This window comes from Rhinolophus sinicus, chromosome 2 (genome assembly GCF_057876585.1).
Source record: "Rhinolophus sinicus isolate RSI-liver-muscle chromosome 2, RSI-T2T, whole genome shotgun sequence".
NCBI lineage: Eukaryota > Metazoa > Chordata > Mammalia > Chiroptera > Rhinolophidae > Rhinolophus > Rhinolophus sinicus.
In genome coordinates, this window is record NC_142502.1 from 164,569,337 (window position 1) to 164,587,566 (window position 18,230).

General features: G+C 38.0%; 1 protein-coding gene across 3 annotated transcripts; it reads right to left on the reverse strand.

Annotated features, from left to right (window-relative positions):
• Nucleotides 1-6,587: 6,587 nt before the first annotated feature.
• On the reverse strand, nt 6,588-13,209 carry GEMIN6 (gem nuclear organelle associated protein 6). Of its 3 annotated transcripts, none has more exons than XM_088796209.1 (3): nt 12,757-13,209; nt 11,953-12,095; nt 6,588-9,848 (listed from the first exon to the last, which is right to left on the reverse strand). In XM_088796209.1, exons 2-3 carry the CDS (start codon nt 12,075-12,077, stop codon nt 9,473-9,475), a joined length of 501 nt encoding a protein of 166 aa, XP_088652335.1. In that variant the 5' UTR covers nt 12,078-12,095; nt 12,757-13,209; the 3' UTR covers nt 6,588-9,472. The 3 variants fall into 3 exon arrangements, with proteins under 3 accessions (XP_088652335.1, XP_019597908.2, XP_088652334.1); XM_019742349.3 differs by having other exon boundaries at nt 12,683-13,206; XM_088796208.1 differs by lacking the exon at nt 12,757-13,209 and adding an exon at nt 12,460-12,650.
• Between the last annotated feature and the right edge of the window lie 5,021 nt (nt 13,210-18,230).

Genomic DNA, 18,230 nt, shown 5'->3' on the forward strand with positions numbered 1-18,230 from the left:
TTAGTCTCCACCAGTGTTTTGTACTATGTCTAACTGGGAAGTTTTCGGGAAATTAGAATAGCTAAACATTCTTATAGAGGTGGTCGTAGGTGCACAAAGCATTAGCTTTGTCTTCTTCCCCCTTGACTTCATATCTGAATATTACCCCTCAAACGCCCGTACTGAACTTTGGTCTTAATCCTCCCATTCTATTATCTGAACAGTTTAAATACTATATCAAAGCACATAGCCTATCGATCTGTAAGCATATGGTAATGTTCTTTTTTGCAGTGGTTTAAATATGTCCCTATGAGGTTATAAAATAAGATCTTGTGAAAGTACTTTGTAAAATTAAAATACAATAAATGTAAGCAAATTAGGACCGAGGGTGTGGTTTGCAGATTTGCCCAGGCGGGCTTTGTGGGGACTACACTCTGTTGTGTTCTCTCGGTGACTAGGTCGAGAGCTGGTGAGTTCAGGCTTCACACTCTGAGGGCGACTTGTAGGTGTCTCCCAGTTGCCACGTAAATAGTGGATTCTTGAGACAATATATTTGCATGCCATTATTATGTTTGAGTAAGCCTAAGCAGATAAGCTGGCTCTTTCCTCCTAAATCACACTAGAATTAAACATAATTCATAGGGCTTTATTTTTGCCCAAATGAAGTGGGGAAAGTTTGCTTAAAATATTTAGCCAGTTAGTAAATATAAGGTGAGCTGTTTTCAGAAGTTTGATCTTGATCGTGAGTCTGTGTCAATATTCCAGTGCCTCAGGTTGAAACAACATAGAAACAGCTAATAGAATTATTATGACAGCAGTAATTTCAGACTGTTCCAGAGTGACAGGCTTCTATATCTTTTAGTCTCACAAATGGAAAACTATGCAGTGACTATAAACAGTTAACCACAATGAACCATTAACATGGAAATACTTTTTTTTCATTAGTTTCAGGTGCACAAAGCAATGTACTAGTTAGACATTTATCATTTATATCCCTCACACAGTGACAACCCCCCTCCCCCCATCCACTACCCCTCTGACATCGCACACAGCCATTACATTTCCACTGGAGAGACTTTTTTCTTGCTATTTCTAAATTATCACCCCCAAAACTATATATCAAAGACATTGGTCTTAAATTTTAAGATTTGTAGCCAATCACTAATTCTTTAAAATCTTAGATATTTTAATAATTTATTTTATCACAGAGCAGAAAAAGAGTTGTTTTGGAGAAGCACTCATGCCCCATACAGGAACCATCAGGAAGGAGTGGAATCTGTTTCGTAAAGATGCAAGATAGCAACCCAAACATGAACTTGTTTCCCAGACAGTTTGGCCTCTTTGTGCCGCCTTTGCCTGATTGGGGCCCTCCCCGGGTCTACTCCTGAGTCAGTTCTAACCCAGCTAACTGGTGAGTAAGCCAGAACACACTCCCCCAGCGAGATAACAAGGAGGATGGCTTAGAATCATTTGACTGGAGTTTTTTTTACCTCTATTTCAACTTTTTAGGAAAGAAACAAATGGCAACAAAAGCCAGTATGAGGCATTTGTTTGAAAACGCAAGTTCCCCTCAGAAACTGAGCCCACTCCCGTAACTATCAACAATGAGGATCAGTGTTTAGGATGATGACCCTGACATATTACGAACACGGTATTGCTATGTGTGGTATAGGAACATATAATGAACGTTTTCAACAGAAGCATTTCAAACAGGGTCTTTAAAAATTATTGTTGTTCATGCAGAAAATGCAGTTACTGCTACCTCCTCCAACCTAGTACTGAAAGTGGCCTGAGGGAGTCAATTTTCCTTCCTGTTGAATGAATTTATAAAAAAGAGATTATCCATGGCTAATTTTTTCTATAAAAGTTAGATAGGATAACTTAGCCAAAAAGGCTCATTTACTTCCCAAGAGTCCCTTTTTAATAAGTTTTACCTCATTCCATCCTTGGGTTTCAAATATATTAGAACAAAAGTGCCTGCTAACCTTTCAAATAAGACTGTCCGTAGACGATGATTATAACAAATCCAGGATTTCATCATGGATAAAGGCTATAAAGCAGTGTCCTCATAGGAGAAAATGTAGCTTTTGTTTGTTTTAATGCGGTAGTTCTCAGCTGGGAGCTATTTTGCCCACTAGTGGACGTTGGGCAATATCTAAAGATGTTGTCACATTGAGGGGGAGAGCGGGTACCCCTGGCATCTAGTGGTTAGAAGCCACGGATGCTGCTAAATACCATATAATGCACAAGATAACCCCCAACAAAAAATCATCTAGTCCAAAATCAGTAGTGCAAAAGCAGAGAAAACCTGTTTAAACAAAATGAGATAAGTCTAGCCACTAGTTATTAGCCAAATATTAGTTATTAGCTGTTAGTCAAATATTAGGTTGGTGCAAAAGGAATTGCAGTTTGAAAGGTTAAAAATTGCAAAAACTGCAATTCCTTTTGCACCAACCTAATATATATTGTGCCCATTGTTGTCTCTGAAAATGTAAATATACTTCAATCAATGAAAGCAAAATCTCTGCCATATCAGCTCTAACAAACATATACTGTGTGAATAAGAGCTTATGAGTACATTGTATGTTACAAAAATTAGAGTACTTAAGAGTTGGAGAAAATTATGTGTACAAATGGGAAAAGCCATGCACAGATGGGTAGGAATATCTTTACTTTAAAAACATGTCCTACTATCCTATTTTGCTTTTTGTTTTTTGTTTTTTAATCACTTATTTTGAAAATGTGAAAATAAGTTAAAACATGCCTTTTGAAGATGTGACTTGTATTGACACAAATACTGCTAACGTTTTCCACTTCAGAATTCAAGTTCTCACACTTAGGCCTACATTAAGATGACTAAAGTACACACACACAGACCCACACACACACACACACACACTTATCTTTGTGTTATCTTAACAGAGTCCAACCTAGTAGACTTTGGCCAATATGCTAAAACACAAATAGGAATAAAAAGGGGGGATGAGAATATATAGTTCTATAGGTATATGACTGCAAAATGTTTAAATTTGAAAAGAAGCCTCATTAGGAACTCTAATTTCTAGGCTTAATAGCTCTTCTCCTCTCGTTTGAACTGGAAAAAAATCTGTTTTAGGACTTATTAATAAGATTACCAGATTGAATGTCAAAGGTATGTTATGTTCTTTAGAAGACAGATGTCGTTACAGATCAGGGGCCATGCTATACAGTGGGGACTATCTCATATGAGGAGGAAACTAATCCACTGATTATAGACCTAGCACAAAACAATTCATAATTATAGACGTTTCTGTTAATGCCGCCCTTCTGTCTCTGAAATTCGCCTGTGCACTGTCCCATATAAATTCCAGCTGTCCCCATTATTTCTAGCCCATAAATCTTTATACCATCCTTTTCTACATTAAGCTTGGCTAAGACTGGATTAATTGAAGCATGCAGTCTGATTAGTTAACAAGGAGGCCGACGGTCCATTTTATAACTAATGTGCTACATGTCTAGTTTGAGACCCATATTGGGAGTGCAGGAATTCCTCCCACATTTATGCTCATAATTTCAGTATAACCAACTTACTTTAGGGGTGGCCAGTTAACTCAGTTGGTTAGAGCGTGGTGCTGGTAGCACCAAGGTTGCCGGTTCGATCCCCACATGGGCCACTGTGAGCTGCGCCCTCCTTAAAACAAAAACAGCCAACTTACTTTAAACAGGTGCTATGTGCCAGTCACCCTAGGAACTCAAAATACAAAGATAAATGGACACAGGATAATAGAGAAATTAAGTTTACTTGAATAAATTCAACCAGGAACTTAATTTAGCCCGTGCAAGAGCCTTTGAAGGTTTTAAAAAGGACTGGATAACTGGATGTTGAAATTAAAAGGAAGGGTGCTAATGGCTTTGATCAAGCCTCTTAATTCTGCTTTTTAAGACTCTCATCTTGTTCAGCAATTAGGTGTGCTTTTATGAACCTTGTGAGCAAATTCTGCATATTACCAAAGAAGCTGTAGGGAATAAATTTATGGCCTACTCACCTCTTCAAAATGTATTTGAGTAATGTTAAGTATAGAAAAAGGAGCTCAAAAGTGTATGAAAAATGAGTTCAGCAAGACTGGGGGATACAAAATCAATATACAAAAATCAACTATTTCTACATATTAGCAATCGATAATTCAAAAATGAAATTAAGAAAACAATTCCGTTCACAAAGCATTAAAAATGCCTAGGAATAAATTTAACAAAAGAAATGTAAGACTTGTACATTAAAAACTATAAAACACTGTTGTAAGAAAATTAAAGATCTAAGTAATTGAAGAGCCATTCTAGTTCATGGAATGGGAGACTCAATTATTAAGATGACAACTCTCCTCAAGTTATCCATAGAGTTTACACAATCCCTGTCAAAGTCCCCCAGGCACTTTTTTCAGAAATTGACAGCCTCATCCAAAATTTATATGGAAATGAAAAGGAGCCAGACTAGTCAAACAATCTTTTAAAAGAACAAAGATGGAAGACTTACATGTATAGGTACCAAATTTTACTGTAAAGCTATAGTAATTAATACAGTGTGTTACTAACATAAGGATAGACATATAGATCAATGGAACACAACTGTAAGCCCAGAAATAAACTCTTAAATTATAACTGATTTTCAACAAAAGTGCCAAGGCAATTCAGTGAAGAAAGAAAAGTCTTTTCAACAAATGATACTGGAATAATTGGATATCCTCATGCAAAAAGATGAATTCAGACTCTTACCTCACACCACACATAAAAATTAATTCAAAATGGAACATATACCTAAGTTTAAGAGCTAATTAAAACTTTTAAAATAGAAAATATTTGTGACCTTGGGTTAGGCAATGAGTTCTTAGCTATGACACTGAAAGCATGATCTATAAAAAAAGTAATACTTTTGATAAATTGTAATTAATCAATTTTTTAAACTTATGCAGTCCAAAAACATCATAAAGAAAATACAAGACAACAGACTGGGAGAAGATATTTGCAAATCATATATCTGATAAAACACTTATATCTAGAATACACGTAAAGAACTCTTACAACTCAAGTAGATCACTCAATTATAAAAATGAGCAAAATCTTTGAGTCAACATTTCACCAGAGAGGATATGCAAATGGATCAATAAGCACATGAAAAGATGCTCAACATCATTAGCCAATATGGAAATGCAAATGAAAACCACAAGGAGATACTACTTCATAACCACTGGAACCCCACACAATAACAAGTGCTGCTAAGGATGCAGAGAAATTGAAAACCTCATCTATTGCTGATGGAGTGTAAAATGATGCAGCCACATTGGAAAATAGTTTGATAGTTTCTTTAAAAGTTAAACATAAATTTGTCATATAATTCAGCACTTCCACTCCTAGGTTTTTCACCCAAGAGAAATAAAAGTATATGTCCACACAAAGACTTATCACAAATGTTCACAGCCGCGTTATTCATTATAGCCCCAAACTGGAAACAATCCAAATATCCATCAACTGGTGAATGAATAAAATATATTCAAAATGGAATATTATTCAGTAATAAAAAGGAACCACTGGTACATGATACCTCGTGGATGAACTTCAAAAACATTATGCTAAGTAAAAGAAGCCAGACACAAAGACCACATATTGTATGATTCCATTTATGTGAAATGTACTGAAATATCTGTAGGCACAGAAAGTAGATTAGTGGTTGCCAGGGGTAGAGGGAGGGAATGGGAATTGACTGCAAATGAGATAAAGGATCTTGTGGGAAGATGGAAATGTTTTTAAAAATGGATTGTGATAATGGCTGCACAACTCTAACTTTACTAAAAAATCACTGAATTATATATTTAAAAGTGGATGGATTTTATGATGTTAATAATACCTCAATAAAGCTCTTTTTAAAAATACGTATGAAGATACCTTCAGTTACAAAAAGAAAAATAGTAACTACAGTGGAGAAACCTGACAGACACCACCTTAACCAAATAATCAGTTAACATCACCAGAAATGGGACAAATTAACATCATGTGCCTCCTGATAACAATATACTGAGGAAAATACATTATCATTCCCAGGATGTTCCTACCCAAAAAATGAGTCCTGAATTGAAAAATAAAAATCAGACAAACCCAAATTGAGAGCTATTCCACAAAATAACTGGCCTGTATTCAAAAATGTCAATGTCATGAATCAAAGAAAGACTGAGGAACTATTCCAGATTAAAGGAAACTAAAGGGACATGACAATTGAATGCAATACATGAGTCAAGAAAAAAACATTTTTTTTTGCTAAAAAGGACATTGAGATAACAGGTGAAATCTGGGTAAGGTCTGTATTAAATCATAGTACTACTACATCAATGTTAATTTCCTGATTTTGATGACTGTACTGTGGTCATTTAAGAGAATGTACTTTTTTCCATTGTGTTCACGATTTACTCTCAAACAGTTCAGGGGGGAGAATAAACACACACAGATACACATACACAGAAAATACAAATGTGGCAAAAGGGGAAATTTGCTGGGGGAAGGATGTATGGAAATTTTTTGTCCTGTTCTTGCAAATTTTCTGTAAATCTAACATGTCAAAAGAAGTTAAAAAGCATTACATGTATCATATAATTACAGTGTTTATTAACATATGTATCCATTTGAGTAAAAATTAGAGACACAAAGAAACAGATATGGCAAGACCATGAGAATATAGGGGAAATAATTTCTTGAACCTTAAGGGTGTTTTAAAAAGTTATGAATCATTCAAACAGTTCCCATACTGGAAATAAAGAAACACGTGGGGAAATGCTAATTAATAAAGAAATACAAATTAAAGCAACTTTAAAACACCATTTTATGTTCAGTAGCAAAATTATACACATTGTTTAATACTCTAAGGGTTTGCTGAAATTTGTGTATATACTTATTTTTTGCTCTTATCAATGTAAAGCAGCATAAACTATTTAAAAAGAAATATGAAGAAAAAGTTACATGTGTTTATACTCTTTGACACAGTACTTTCATTTCTAGGCACTTAAATAATCTTTGATTCTAGCAGTAAAGTTGTATTCTGGAGATGCTCTTTTCAACATAATCTATGACAGCAAAAAGGGAGAACACAAATGTCAAAATGTAGGGGAATGTTTCAGTGAGTTGTAGTTCAACACAATAGGATATTGTCTTAAATATTAAAATTATGAAAACTACAGAAACAAAAATAAACTTCATTCATTACAATTCCATAAACAATTTTAAAGTATTATAAATTAATATACAAAAGTAAAAAAGCATGTCTGGATACTGGAATAATTTTTTAGTAAAAGAAATCCTTTAATGTACTATTGTTTGAACAATAAAAACTAATTCTATAATAATAATAAAGCAGGAGAAAACTTTTGGAGGTAATAGATGTTTATAGCATACATTGTGGTGATGGTGTCACGGATGCATACATATCTCCAAACTCGTCAAGTTGTAGACATTAAATATATACAGCTTCTTATGTTAATCATACCTCAATAAAATGCCTTTTAAAAAAATAATTGTATTTGGCAGTAGAAGCAAGTAAGTATATGTAATTACATCCTTCACTGCTCTGATTTCTCCCAAAATTTAAGCATGAATTATAGTAATCCTTACCCGACACTAGCATTCTAGAATCTACTTCAAGAGGCATCGTGAAATTTCTATCAGTTCTCATCAAATACAATGATTGTGAATGTTTTTAAATTTTTCATAAATACTTTTTTAAAAAACTTAACTCATGGAAAAACCTATTTCAGCCATAACATCTTTAGGAGAAAGTGGACAAATTTAGGAAATCAAATGAACAATGGGGCATGGCAAGACATCAGTGCGAAGATTGGAAACTTTGCTCCAAGGGGATCAAAAAATACTCAGTGAAGTCATAACATTTGTTTTGAAAAGTATCCTTGATACCCAAGGTGTTCAGAGACTGCCCTGGTTACCGCCTGCAGCCGGCAGTGAGCAGAGCCAGCTTTAGGGAGGACTCTCCCTCTGGGCATCTGGAACCAGAGGAGGGATCTGAAACAGGTAAGTTAAATTCCTGGGGGAGAATCTTAGCTGAGGAACTGGCCGGGGCAACTCCCTAAGCAGGCAGGTTTAGATCATTTACCCTCTTTAACACTCAGGCAAATTGTTTAAACAGAGGACTCAGTTGCCAAGAAAGTCTGTCCCCAGCTGATTGGTAAATAAATCTGCCCACACCAATGCACCTGTCTCTGGGCCAAGGACCAAGTCCGAATGATGCTGTGGATCATAGCATACATGGCTTATCTCCTCCAAAGTCTGCCTCACTTTCTCAGAAACCTTTTCCATGCTAAATTTAACTTGTTCTTATTCCCCTTTCCCTATTTGCTTTCCAAAGACATTCCGGGATTTGAACAGGAGAATCTTAGTCACAAGGAGAAAGGCTATGCACTAAGTTTCACTCATAGGACCACAGAACTTTCAAGTTGTGAGGGAAGGACTTTCTGGAAAAGGCCTTATTTTTCTTAAATATAAGCCAAATAGCTTCTGTCACAATACTCAACTCTGGAGTTATGGCAGCCACAGACAAAACGTAAACTAGTGGGTATGGTTGTGTTCCCATTAAACTTAACAAATGGAGGCTGCTGGGTGGATTTGTCCCAAGGGCCCAAATTTTGCTGACGCCTGTCCTAGGGAATCAGAGGCTCAGAGTTATAACATGGAAAACTTGGGATCATTCTAGACATGTCCCTGAAAAGACCCCCAAACTAGTAATAGGAGGTGCCTTTCTAGGCCAGAAACCTCCATGTAGAGTCCTGGCCTCTGACTGGCTTCCAAGGGTCAGGTGTAGTGCAGCACGCTTCCCGCATTCTTTCCCCTTGGGGAAGCCGAACCTGGGAAGTGGGGACTAGAAGCAGAAAGCATCCCGAGCCAGAAGCCTGGGCAGACTCCACCGGGCAAAGGAACTGGGTTGAATTCAGCAGCAGAATACCTGTCACATTTACGTTCTCCCTCAGACATAGCAGTCGGTGCTCATTTGAAAGGCTTTGAGAGTCACAGGGTTAAGATTTTACCAAAAGTCAAAACTCAAGTTTTAACCAAAAAACCCTATGTTCATTCAAAAACGATTTCATCATTACACCAAAAAAAGGTAAATATTTTTAAATAGACCTATAGGACTTACTACATTTATATTGAATCTTAGTAGGTTACATTCTTTCCAAATACATTTCTTGCCTAACAAAAAGGGAGGTATAGCCCCGTCCAAGAAAAGACAATTCTGACGTCCCTGTGCTAATTTTGTTGCGTGCGATGCTACCCTTGCCACAATTCACTTATTTATTAGTACTCATACTTCACATCTTTTATTTTACCAAAACAACAAAGAATTAAAACACACACACATACTGTGTACCTTTAAAGACCTGTAATATGATGGACTTAATATTCAAAACATTTGATGAAGGAAAAAACAATGAAGTTTTACTTGAATGCATCCGTAGTTCTTGGCCTCTCATTGGGAAGCTGCAAGATGTCCTTGAATAAGATCCTGAACACGGGACAGAATAATCTCATTAGAACTGCTGCAATTTTCTGGACCATACGGTGGGTCTATAGTGAGGACCCCAGCCACACACAGAGTCCTTCGCGCATCCCCCTGTTCAGTGATGGGGATATGGTTCTTCTCGAGCCATCTCTTTAGGCTGTTCTTTTTCTTTTCCAGATCCTCAGAGCTGTGTGCCTTGCAGTCTCCAGACGTGAACAAATGCATCAGCTTCTCTCGTACGCTATGGTTCCCTTCATTCACAATTTCAACAGTCTGCACAGCATGTCCCATAATTCCGGTCACAGACATGCTTCCGTCTTCAAGGAAGTTCACGAGGACAATACTTTGGAAGAAAAGTAAGTTCAGAGCAGATTGCAAAAGAAAAACCTAAAGGCCCATAAAACTGGAAGAAGCAATGGAATGAGAGGCATCATCAACCCCAGCAGGTCACTAGAATAATAGGAAATGCTCTTCTCTGTTTAAAATTAATCCTCTCACCACCAAATGTTTTCGCTTGTTCAGTAAGCATTCATTGAGGGGCCTAGACATCGGAAGTTTTTGTCCAGCCTAAAGCTAATCATTGTGGAATGCAGTTAAAGTGTTAGTTACTTAGAGAGCTATGAATGCCTTGAATGTGTATGGAAAAGAAGACAGGGAACACATTTAACTTTTAGAGTAAAGAATAACTGGATAACTCCTCTTCAAAGAGGAACAAAGAAAATTACAAAACACAAAATTAATAAAATAGAAAACAAAAGAGTCAATAAGAGGATCATCCAAGCCAAAAGTTGGTTCTTTGAAAAAAATACATAAAATTCACAAAACTCAGCAAGATTAATAACAAGAGAAAGAAGGCACATATGAACAATATTAGGAATAAGGCAGCAGAGATTAACAGAATAAAATATTAAGAACAAATTTATGCCAATAACTTTGAGCTTAAACCAGAAAACTTCCTAGAAAATATAAATTTCTATTTAAAAAAAAGAAAGAGAATGTAAATAGTCTGATAATCTTTAAATAAAAACTGAATAACTAGTTTAAAAACTTCCCAAGGAGGGGGGAAAAAAGGCCCAGATAATTTAACAGCAAGTTCTATAAAATTTTCAAGGATCAGACATTTCTAATTAACCAAATTCTTCTAGAGATTATAAAAGGGAACTATGCCTCCACTCATTTAATGAAGTTAATATAACCTTGATATCAAAGACAGAGGACAGGGCTAAAAAATAAAACTACAAGCTAATCTTACAAATACAAATGCAAAATCCTAAATAAAATGTGATATATATGTGTGATGTGAAGGTAATTTTCTCTTCTGTGGTACTCTTCCCAAAAACCCAGTCTTTGAGAAAACATCACACAAACCCAAACTGAAAGACATTCTACAAATACCTCACCAGCACTCTCCAAAAGTGGCAAGGTCATGAAGAAAAAAGGAAAGACTGAAAAACGGTCACAGATTGGAGAAGACTAAGGAGACATGATGACTAAATGTAATGTGGGACCCTAGACTGATTGAATCCTGGAACAGAAACAGGCCATTAGTGGAAAAACTGGCAAAATCCAAATGATTACAGTTTAGTTAATGTAAATATTTAGTTTTGACAAATGCATCATGGATAGGGGAAGTGGGTATATTGGTATTCTGTACTTTCTTTGCACGTTTTCTGTAAATCTAAAACCATGTAAAAATAAAATGAGTGTGTATCACCACCTTTCAAGTAGTCTTGCACAAAATAAATCTGCTCCTAATCAGACCTCTAGATATGAGTACCAGTTTATAGGAAATACAGAAGATAAAAGAACATGTTAAACTACACCATGATAATGCAATAAGCTAAATCCAGAAAGTGTTCAATTCTGTAAGACAATTGAAGGAAGACACTCCATTTCTTCAACAAATAAGTGACATGGACAACTAAAAAGAGAAAGTGCAGAGTTACAGATTAAGATAGTAAGAGACATCTCAACCAAATTGATAAACCAATATAAAAAGACACTTTTGAGACAATCAGGCAAATCTGAACTCAGACTAGGATTTAGCTAATATTATTACTTTTGTTAGGTGTTATAATGACATTGTGCTTACAGTTATTAAAGAGTCCATTTCTACTAAGAGATATACTGAAGTATTTATGAACAAAATCATGTGTCTGCAATTGGCTTTAAAATGTAACGAGGAGTAAGTTTAGTGTTTGTTATACCATTCTCTATATTTGTGTGTTTGAAATTTTCCAGTAAAAATGTAATAAGAATATAAATGTATATGAATTTGGCTGGTCTGACAAGGTAATCCATAGTTAGAGCCGCATTTAGATTCAAAGACAATAAAATTTTTATATGGGAACAATTAACCTTTCATTATCTGCTTTCTGAGTTAGGATGTAACACAAAAGCAGCACAAAGGGATGTCATGATTTCAAGGAAGCAGGACCCATACTCACTTGGCAGAGACCGGGTCTGTGGTTAAAACCCATCCTGTATACTCCTTCTCACTCGCTGTCACTCTGACTTCTTTGTGAGTGTAATTTTGCCATTCTAAGGGGCCTTTCTTCATCCATTCATTCATAGCGCCAGCCGGCCAGATCTAAAACAGCCACCATTCGGGTTAATATATATGTTCCACTCAAGCACGTGTCTTACCCCTAATCTCCACCCTAGAGGTAAATAACATCTGGGATTTGCCTCAAGTTCCATATATCAGGAAAATAGTTATTGCAGTATTTACTCTTCAGTCTGAAAGCTGCGGGGACCCCGCGTCGCCGCGGAGCGCAGGATGGGGTAACTCGTCTGGCACTTCTATTCCACCCTCAATCCCATTCCAGATCGCCCTCACGTGGGCTTTGAACTCCCGCCTGCAGATGCTCAAACCCTTTCACTCTGCTCTCCTTGGAGCAAAGGTCATTCCACACCACTTTTAGCCAAAACTGAAGCAGAAAACTGCTATTCACCCACTCCCTCTTTGGCTCTACGTGTCCGTTGGACCCGGCTGGGGAGAGGCCCCGGATTTGACGATTTCCTTTCACTATTTGTTTGGAGGATTCTTAACGAGGGGGTAGCAGCTCAGCCTACAGAGCTCGGATATCCGGGCCTGGCCTGCAGCCGCATGGCACTTAGAGCCGTACTCAAACCAGGTGGTACTTAATGGTTAATCCTGACAAACGAGAAAAATACCAGTTAAATCTCCTAGCAGCGCCCAGTTCTCAGCAGCCACCCTGTGAGGAAGGAGTCTGCAGAACGGAGCCCACCTGGGCCCGGCATGCTTTGCGCTGCGTCCTCACGTCCTTCCCCAGAATCCTCTGTTTTGTAGTCCTTGGCCTTAGTCAAACCTGGAGGGGCGCGAGTCGCGGGACTTGGATGTCAGAGGACGTTACTGGGTGCGGGCAGGGGCTGTAATAATAAGTCCTTGTTCACTAGGGCCACCCGTCTCCACTGCCACGACGGACATTTCAAAAAAGAATTTTAAGAGGAAAATGCTCCTGCCAGCTCCTCGTTTAGAAATGGAATTCCACTTTTGCCGTGGATTGAAAGCGCAGGAACCCGCTAGGTAAATTCTAAAGCTCTGGAAGTGGGAAGTGAAAGTGCCTTGGAGAAGAGCGACAGAGCCAAGGTATTTCTTGTTTGTTTGGTCTCTGGAAGGTAATTAAGATGCCCGCTCCTTGGAGATGTGCCCTTGGTACCGTCCTGCAGGAGGTGCGGAAGCTGGAAGGAAAAGCACGGGGTTGTGTTGAGTCCCACCCATCTGTTGACTCACTATAAACGCCCCACCCCAAATGGAAAGGAGCCAAGACTCGCTTCCACAGATTTCTGGTCGCGTACTTGGCTCCTGGCATGGTCCAGAATTGTTTCTGGGCTGTGATCCTGAAAAATGGTACAAGGTAGTAAATGTTGAGTTCCCGCAAACGTGAACACGAAGAGAGATTTACAGAAAACTGAATTGGAGGACTATCAAACTATGATGTAGAAAACATCGAAAATTAATCAGCTTTTCCCTTGCTACTTGCGATTTGAGTTCCACATAATCTTTGAAATACTATATTGATTCTGTATGTTGTCATCATTTCAAATAATCCTTCTACAGCCTTCACTTATTGAATGATTGGCTGATGACATTAAAATGGCTTTAGTGGATTAAATTAGATTTTGCCAGTTAAAAGTCCTCTTTAAATCTACAAAGAGCTAATATAAATACCAGTTATATTAAGGAAAACATTTGACCTCATAAAAATCCAGTCCAAAAGAGCTACAATCATTTTTGATAACTGGTCATTTGCATTTTTTAAAAGATTTTATTGGGGAAGGGGAGCAGGACTTTATTGGGGAACAGTATGTTTTTCCCAGGACCCATCAGCTCCAAGTCAAGTTGTTGTCTTTTCCATCTTAGTCATGGAGGGAGGGCGCACCCCACCATCCCATGTGGGAGTTGAACTGGCAACCTTGTTGAGAGCACACTCTCTAACCAAGTGAGCCATCCAGGTGCCTGGGAGCTCAGCGGCAGCTCATTGTCTTCACTCTAGTTGCGGAGGGTGCAGCTCCCTGGCCCATGTGGAAATCCAACCGGCAACCCTGTTGCTCAGAGCTGGGGCTCTAACCAACTGAGCCATCTGTCCTCCCCTGCATTTTTTTAAAATTGAGGAATATTGGGGAACAGTGTGTTTTTCCAGGATGTCAAGTCGTTTTTTCAATCTAGTTGTGGGGGCGCAGCTGATCTCCAAGTCAAGTCGTTTTTTCAATCTAGTTGGGGGCACAGCTCACTGGACCATATGGGAATCGAACCGGTGACCTTGGTGGTATGAGCACCGCGCTCTAACCACCAAGAGAAACAGTCACCCCGTCATTTGCATTGTAAACCTTATAGCTACAGTTAACAATGAAAGACTTTGACCTTTGTTATATATATATGTATGTATGTATGTATATGTATATGTATATGAATGTATGTATGTATTTCTACAAGTAGAAGTTAGCCTCAAGCTTAACTAAGTGATGAGACTGGCAATTTCCTTCCCTTCTCTCTCCTCTCCTTTTAGTCTCCTAAAGTGTCATTCCCAGCATCTACTGATGCAAATCACTGACTTCTAACGGACTGAGCCCAACCCATACCCTAACACCAGTTCTCAAAAAGGCACTCTCCTGTAGCTGGTCCTCACTGAATTGAGATAGCGCCACTTCCATTCCCTGGCCAACACCTACCCTTGCTCCCCCTGGTGCGTCCCTCCTACCAGCTGGTGCCTTCTCTCACATTCCCTACTTTTCTCCCTCTTTCCCCAGTCCATCTCCTTCCTAAGACCTGCCTCCTCCTGAAACCTTCACACACACACACACACATTTAACTCCTTCCTCTGCCAATACCAAAATTGCTTATTTTAGATTTTTGAGTACGTATAGTTTAATTTTAGTAAGGTCTGTTTTTTTATTAAAGTTTATTGGGGTGACAATTGTTAGTGAAGTTACATAGATTTCAGGTGTACAATTCTGTAATACATCATCTATATATATCACAGTGTGTTCACTACCCAGAGTCAGTTATCTTTCCATCACCATATATTTGATCCCCTTACCCTCATCTACCAGCCCCCTCCCAAGAAATATTTTTTACAGAAAGTTTTCTTAAATGCCCTAAAGAAAATCAGAAGTTTAAAAACTGTCAATAGTCTTACACTCTTCACTGTTCTTTATCCTGGTGCAAAGATAAACCTGGACTGCCCTGACTAAATTATCAGTGTTGGGTCTTAAAAGTAGGTAAAAAATGCAGTGGGGGTAGGAGTGGTAATTTACTATATATTTCATGCAAGGTAGGTCAGAAAAAAAAATAATCCTGATCATTTTGGCCCAAGATTTTTTTAATGTTCTGACTTTTTCATTTATTCAGCAAGTAGAATCCATTAGAAGCATCCATTTATTATGTCCATGTTTATTCTTCAAGCATATATTATATACCTGTACATGCTATGCTTTCTGTTAAGAACTAGGAATTCAAAAAAACTAATTTTAAAAATGTCTTGCTGTTGGCGAGATGATACATGATGTCTCCTTGTAAACATGTAAGCTATCGTTCTACCTGGAGGTGGTAGGAAATGGGAAGGGTTGGGGAAAGGGTTCTTAGAAAGCTTTTAAAGAAGTAGCCCTTGAATTTGATGTATAGGCAATGATAACCACCCACAAAAAATTCTGTGTCTATGGGATACAGAATCTGATCAAAGGAGGTATAGGTTGGAGTGAAATCAGTGGGCTGGGAGTTTTAGCAACCTTGGTTTCAATTTTGGTCAAATCCGTAGTGTCCTGTTAAACTGGTTTTCCTGAAAAGAAAATCCTTGATTTGTACCATTTGCTAATTTCTATAATGTACATATTCTCACCATGGCTGATTTAAAGGTACCAATGATTTAACAACTGGCTCAAAAAAATTATGAACATTTGGGGGTGGCCGGTTAGCTCAGTTGGTTAAAGCGCTGTGCTCTTAACAAGGTTGCTGGTCAGATCCCCACATGGACCAGTGAGCTGCCCCCTCCACAACTAGATTGAAGACAACCACTTGACTTGGAGCTGATGGGTCCTGGAAAAACACACTTAAAATAAAAGTTAAAAAAAAAAATGAACACTTAACAATGGGCTCTTTTGAGCCATTTTAAGCTGGTTCCTATACACCACTGAATGTGCTCCTACCAGCTTTATGACTTTGTAAGTCATTTGCCTTCTTAGATTTCAGTTTTCTTACCTATAAGTGAAAATGTGGGATTAGATGACACAAGATCTTGTCAGCTCTAAATCTTCATGACTAAGATAGTCACTTAGTAAGCCCAGTAGAGCCTCTAAGGGCAGGGGCCATGTCTGTATTATTTACTACTATACACCCTATCTCTAGAGCATTGCCTCGTATATACCGTGTTTCCTGAAAATAAGACCTAATCGGACAATCAGCTCTAATGCGTCTTTTGGAGCAAACATGAATATAAGACCCGGTCCTTACTTATAGTAAAATAAGACTGGGTCTTATATAAGACCCGTTCTTGTATTTATTCATTTTTGCTCCAAAAGACACATTAGAGCTGATTGTCCAGCTAGGTCTTATTTTCAGGGAAACATGGTAGTAGGTGCATAATTTGAATTTTTATTTCTTAATTGGCTACATAGTACCTAATATGGGCCAGGCATTATTCTAAGAACCTTCAAACAGCTCATTTTATGGTGAATAAATACTCCAAAGAGAATGTGAAAAAATTGAGTGATGGAATGATGATTAAATTTATTTGTTAGAAAGGCTCCAGAGAAATTGGATGTGGGGAAAATAGGGAAGTAAACAGCATATACAGCATGAAACTTTAAGTAAAATGTAGCCTCTCTACTCAACAAAGCAGTGGTATTGGGGGTGGGGGGAATTCCAGAACCACTTTCCAAATGGAAATCCAGTTTTAGGGAGCCCTGCCCAGAGGGGAGATTTTACAACCTCAGAGAGGGAAGATTAGTTTCCCTAGCAGCACAGTGAAGATAGAATTGTTTTCCTAGGATAAAAATGCCTTGAACAGACTTTGTGAACTCTTACACACTAAATAAATGTAATGCGTGAAAGTTTAGAAAACTGCTTCTGTGTCATTGCCTATCAAATATGGTAAATAAAATGGATGTGATTATATCCGTGATTCATTTGTGCAAAGAGACCATCTATAATATGTGTAACCAAGGAATGTAGGGATGAGCGAATTTTCTAATGAGCGAAATTCTAAACTAAGGGACCTGGTTGTATTTTCTGGAAGCAGGACTGGAATGGGATTGTATTTTAGTAGATGAATACTTAATCATATTGTACCCTACTTAGACATTCAGTAACCCAGAGTTGGCAGCAGAAGGCAAAGAAGAAGAAGGTCAGCAAGCAAAAGGCGGGGAGGTATTTCTCAGAGACTGAATCTGGGAGGCAAGGACTTTCCAGAGATGTATCCATATTGCTTCATTAGATCTCACCCAGACCTGGAGTAGATACTCGTCAAACTATCCCTCTCTATATTCTGATGGCACGCTCACCATACTGCCTCGTGACCCCTCCCTGGTTTTGTAGGTACACTGATAATCAGGAGAAATGGTTCTTAAGACGGAAACATGAGCGCTTTCTAGTCAATAGAAAGCAAAAGACCAGAAGTCATAATCTAAGGGGCCAACAGGTCATATTGGACTGGCAGATAAGTATAATATCTGCACAGTATTCAATTTCTTTATAATTTGAAAGCCTTTCGATAAGTTGGCTCTCTCTTCTTCACAACAAGTTCCCACCACTTTTATTATTTTACACTTGGCTATTTCATGTTTGTATTTCTTGCCTGATCCTTACAGGAAATTGAGTTTGCAACTCTGAAACAGTCCCTAATATAAATAAATAAGTTAACAGAGTAAATTGTACCTTAATGTCTTGTGAGTTTCACTGGTGAGAATGAGCCTCAAAGTGTCTAGTCAACTCTTGGGCCAGTTAAAGGCCAGAACCTGTGCTGTGGGTAGCAACGTCACCAAGGAAATGTCAATCACAAGATTTTCTGTTAGATCCCCATAGTTTTCTCTACCTTGATCTCGTTCCCTTGCCCCCTTTCCAACTGTGCCCCTCTGCTACCATTTTGTAGCTTATTGTCATGTACATATGTGTAACTGCAGGTTAGTTCATTTAACAATTCTTTCCCACAGCCTCCTAATTAATGAGGCTTGAAAGCTAAAACAATCTCAGCTTCCCTTGTAGGTA

Bases quoted from the DNA above. Each gene is read 5' to 3' on its own strand.
- GEMIN6 (XM_088796209.1), bottom strand. From the start codon at position 12,077: ATGAATGAATGGATGAAGAAAGGCCCCTTAGAATGGCAAAATTACACT. The intron at 9,849-11,952 runs GTGAGTATGGGT...TTTCTTCCAAAG, and splicing joins ACAGACCCGGTCTCTGCCAA to TATTGTCCTCGTGAACTTCC.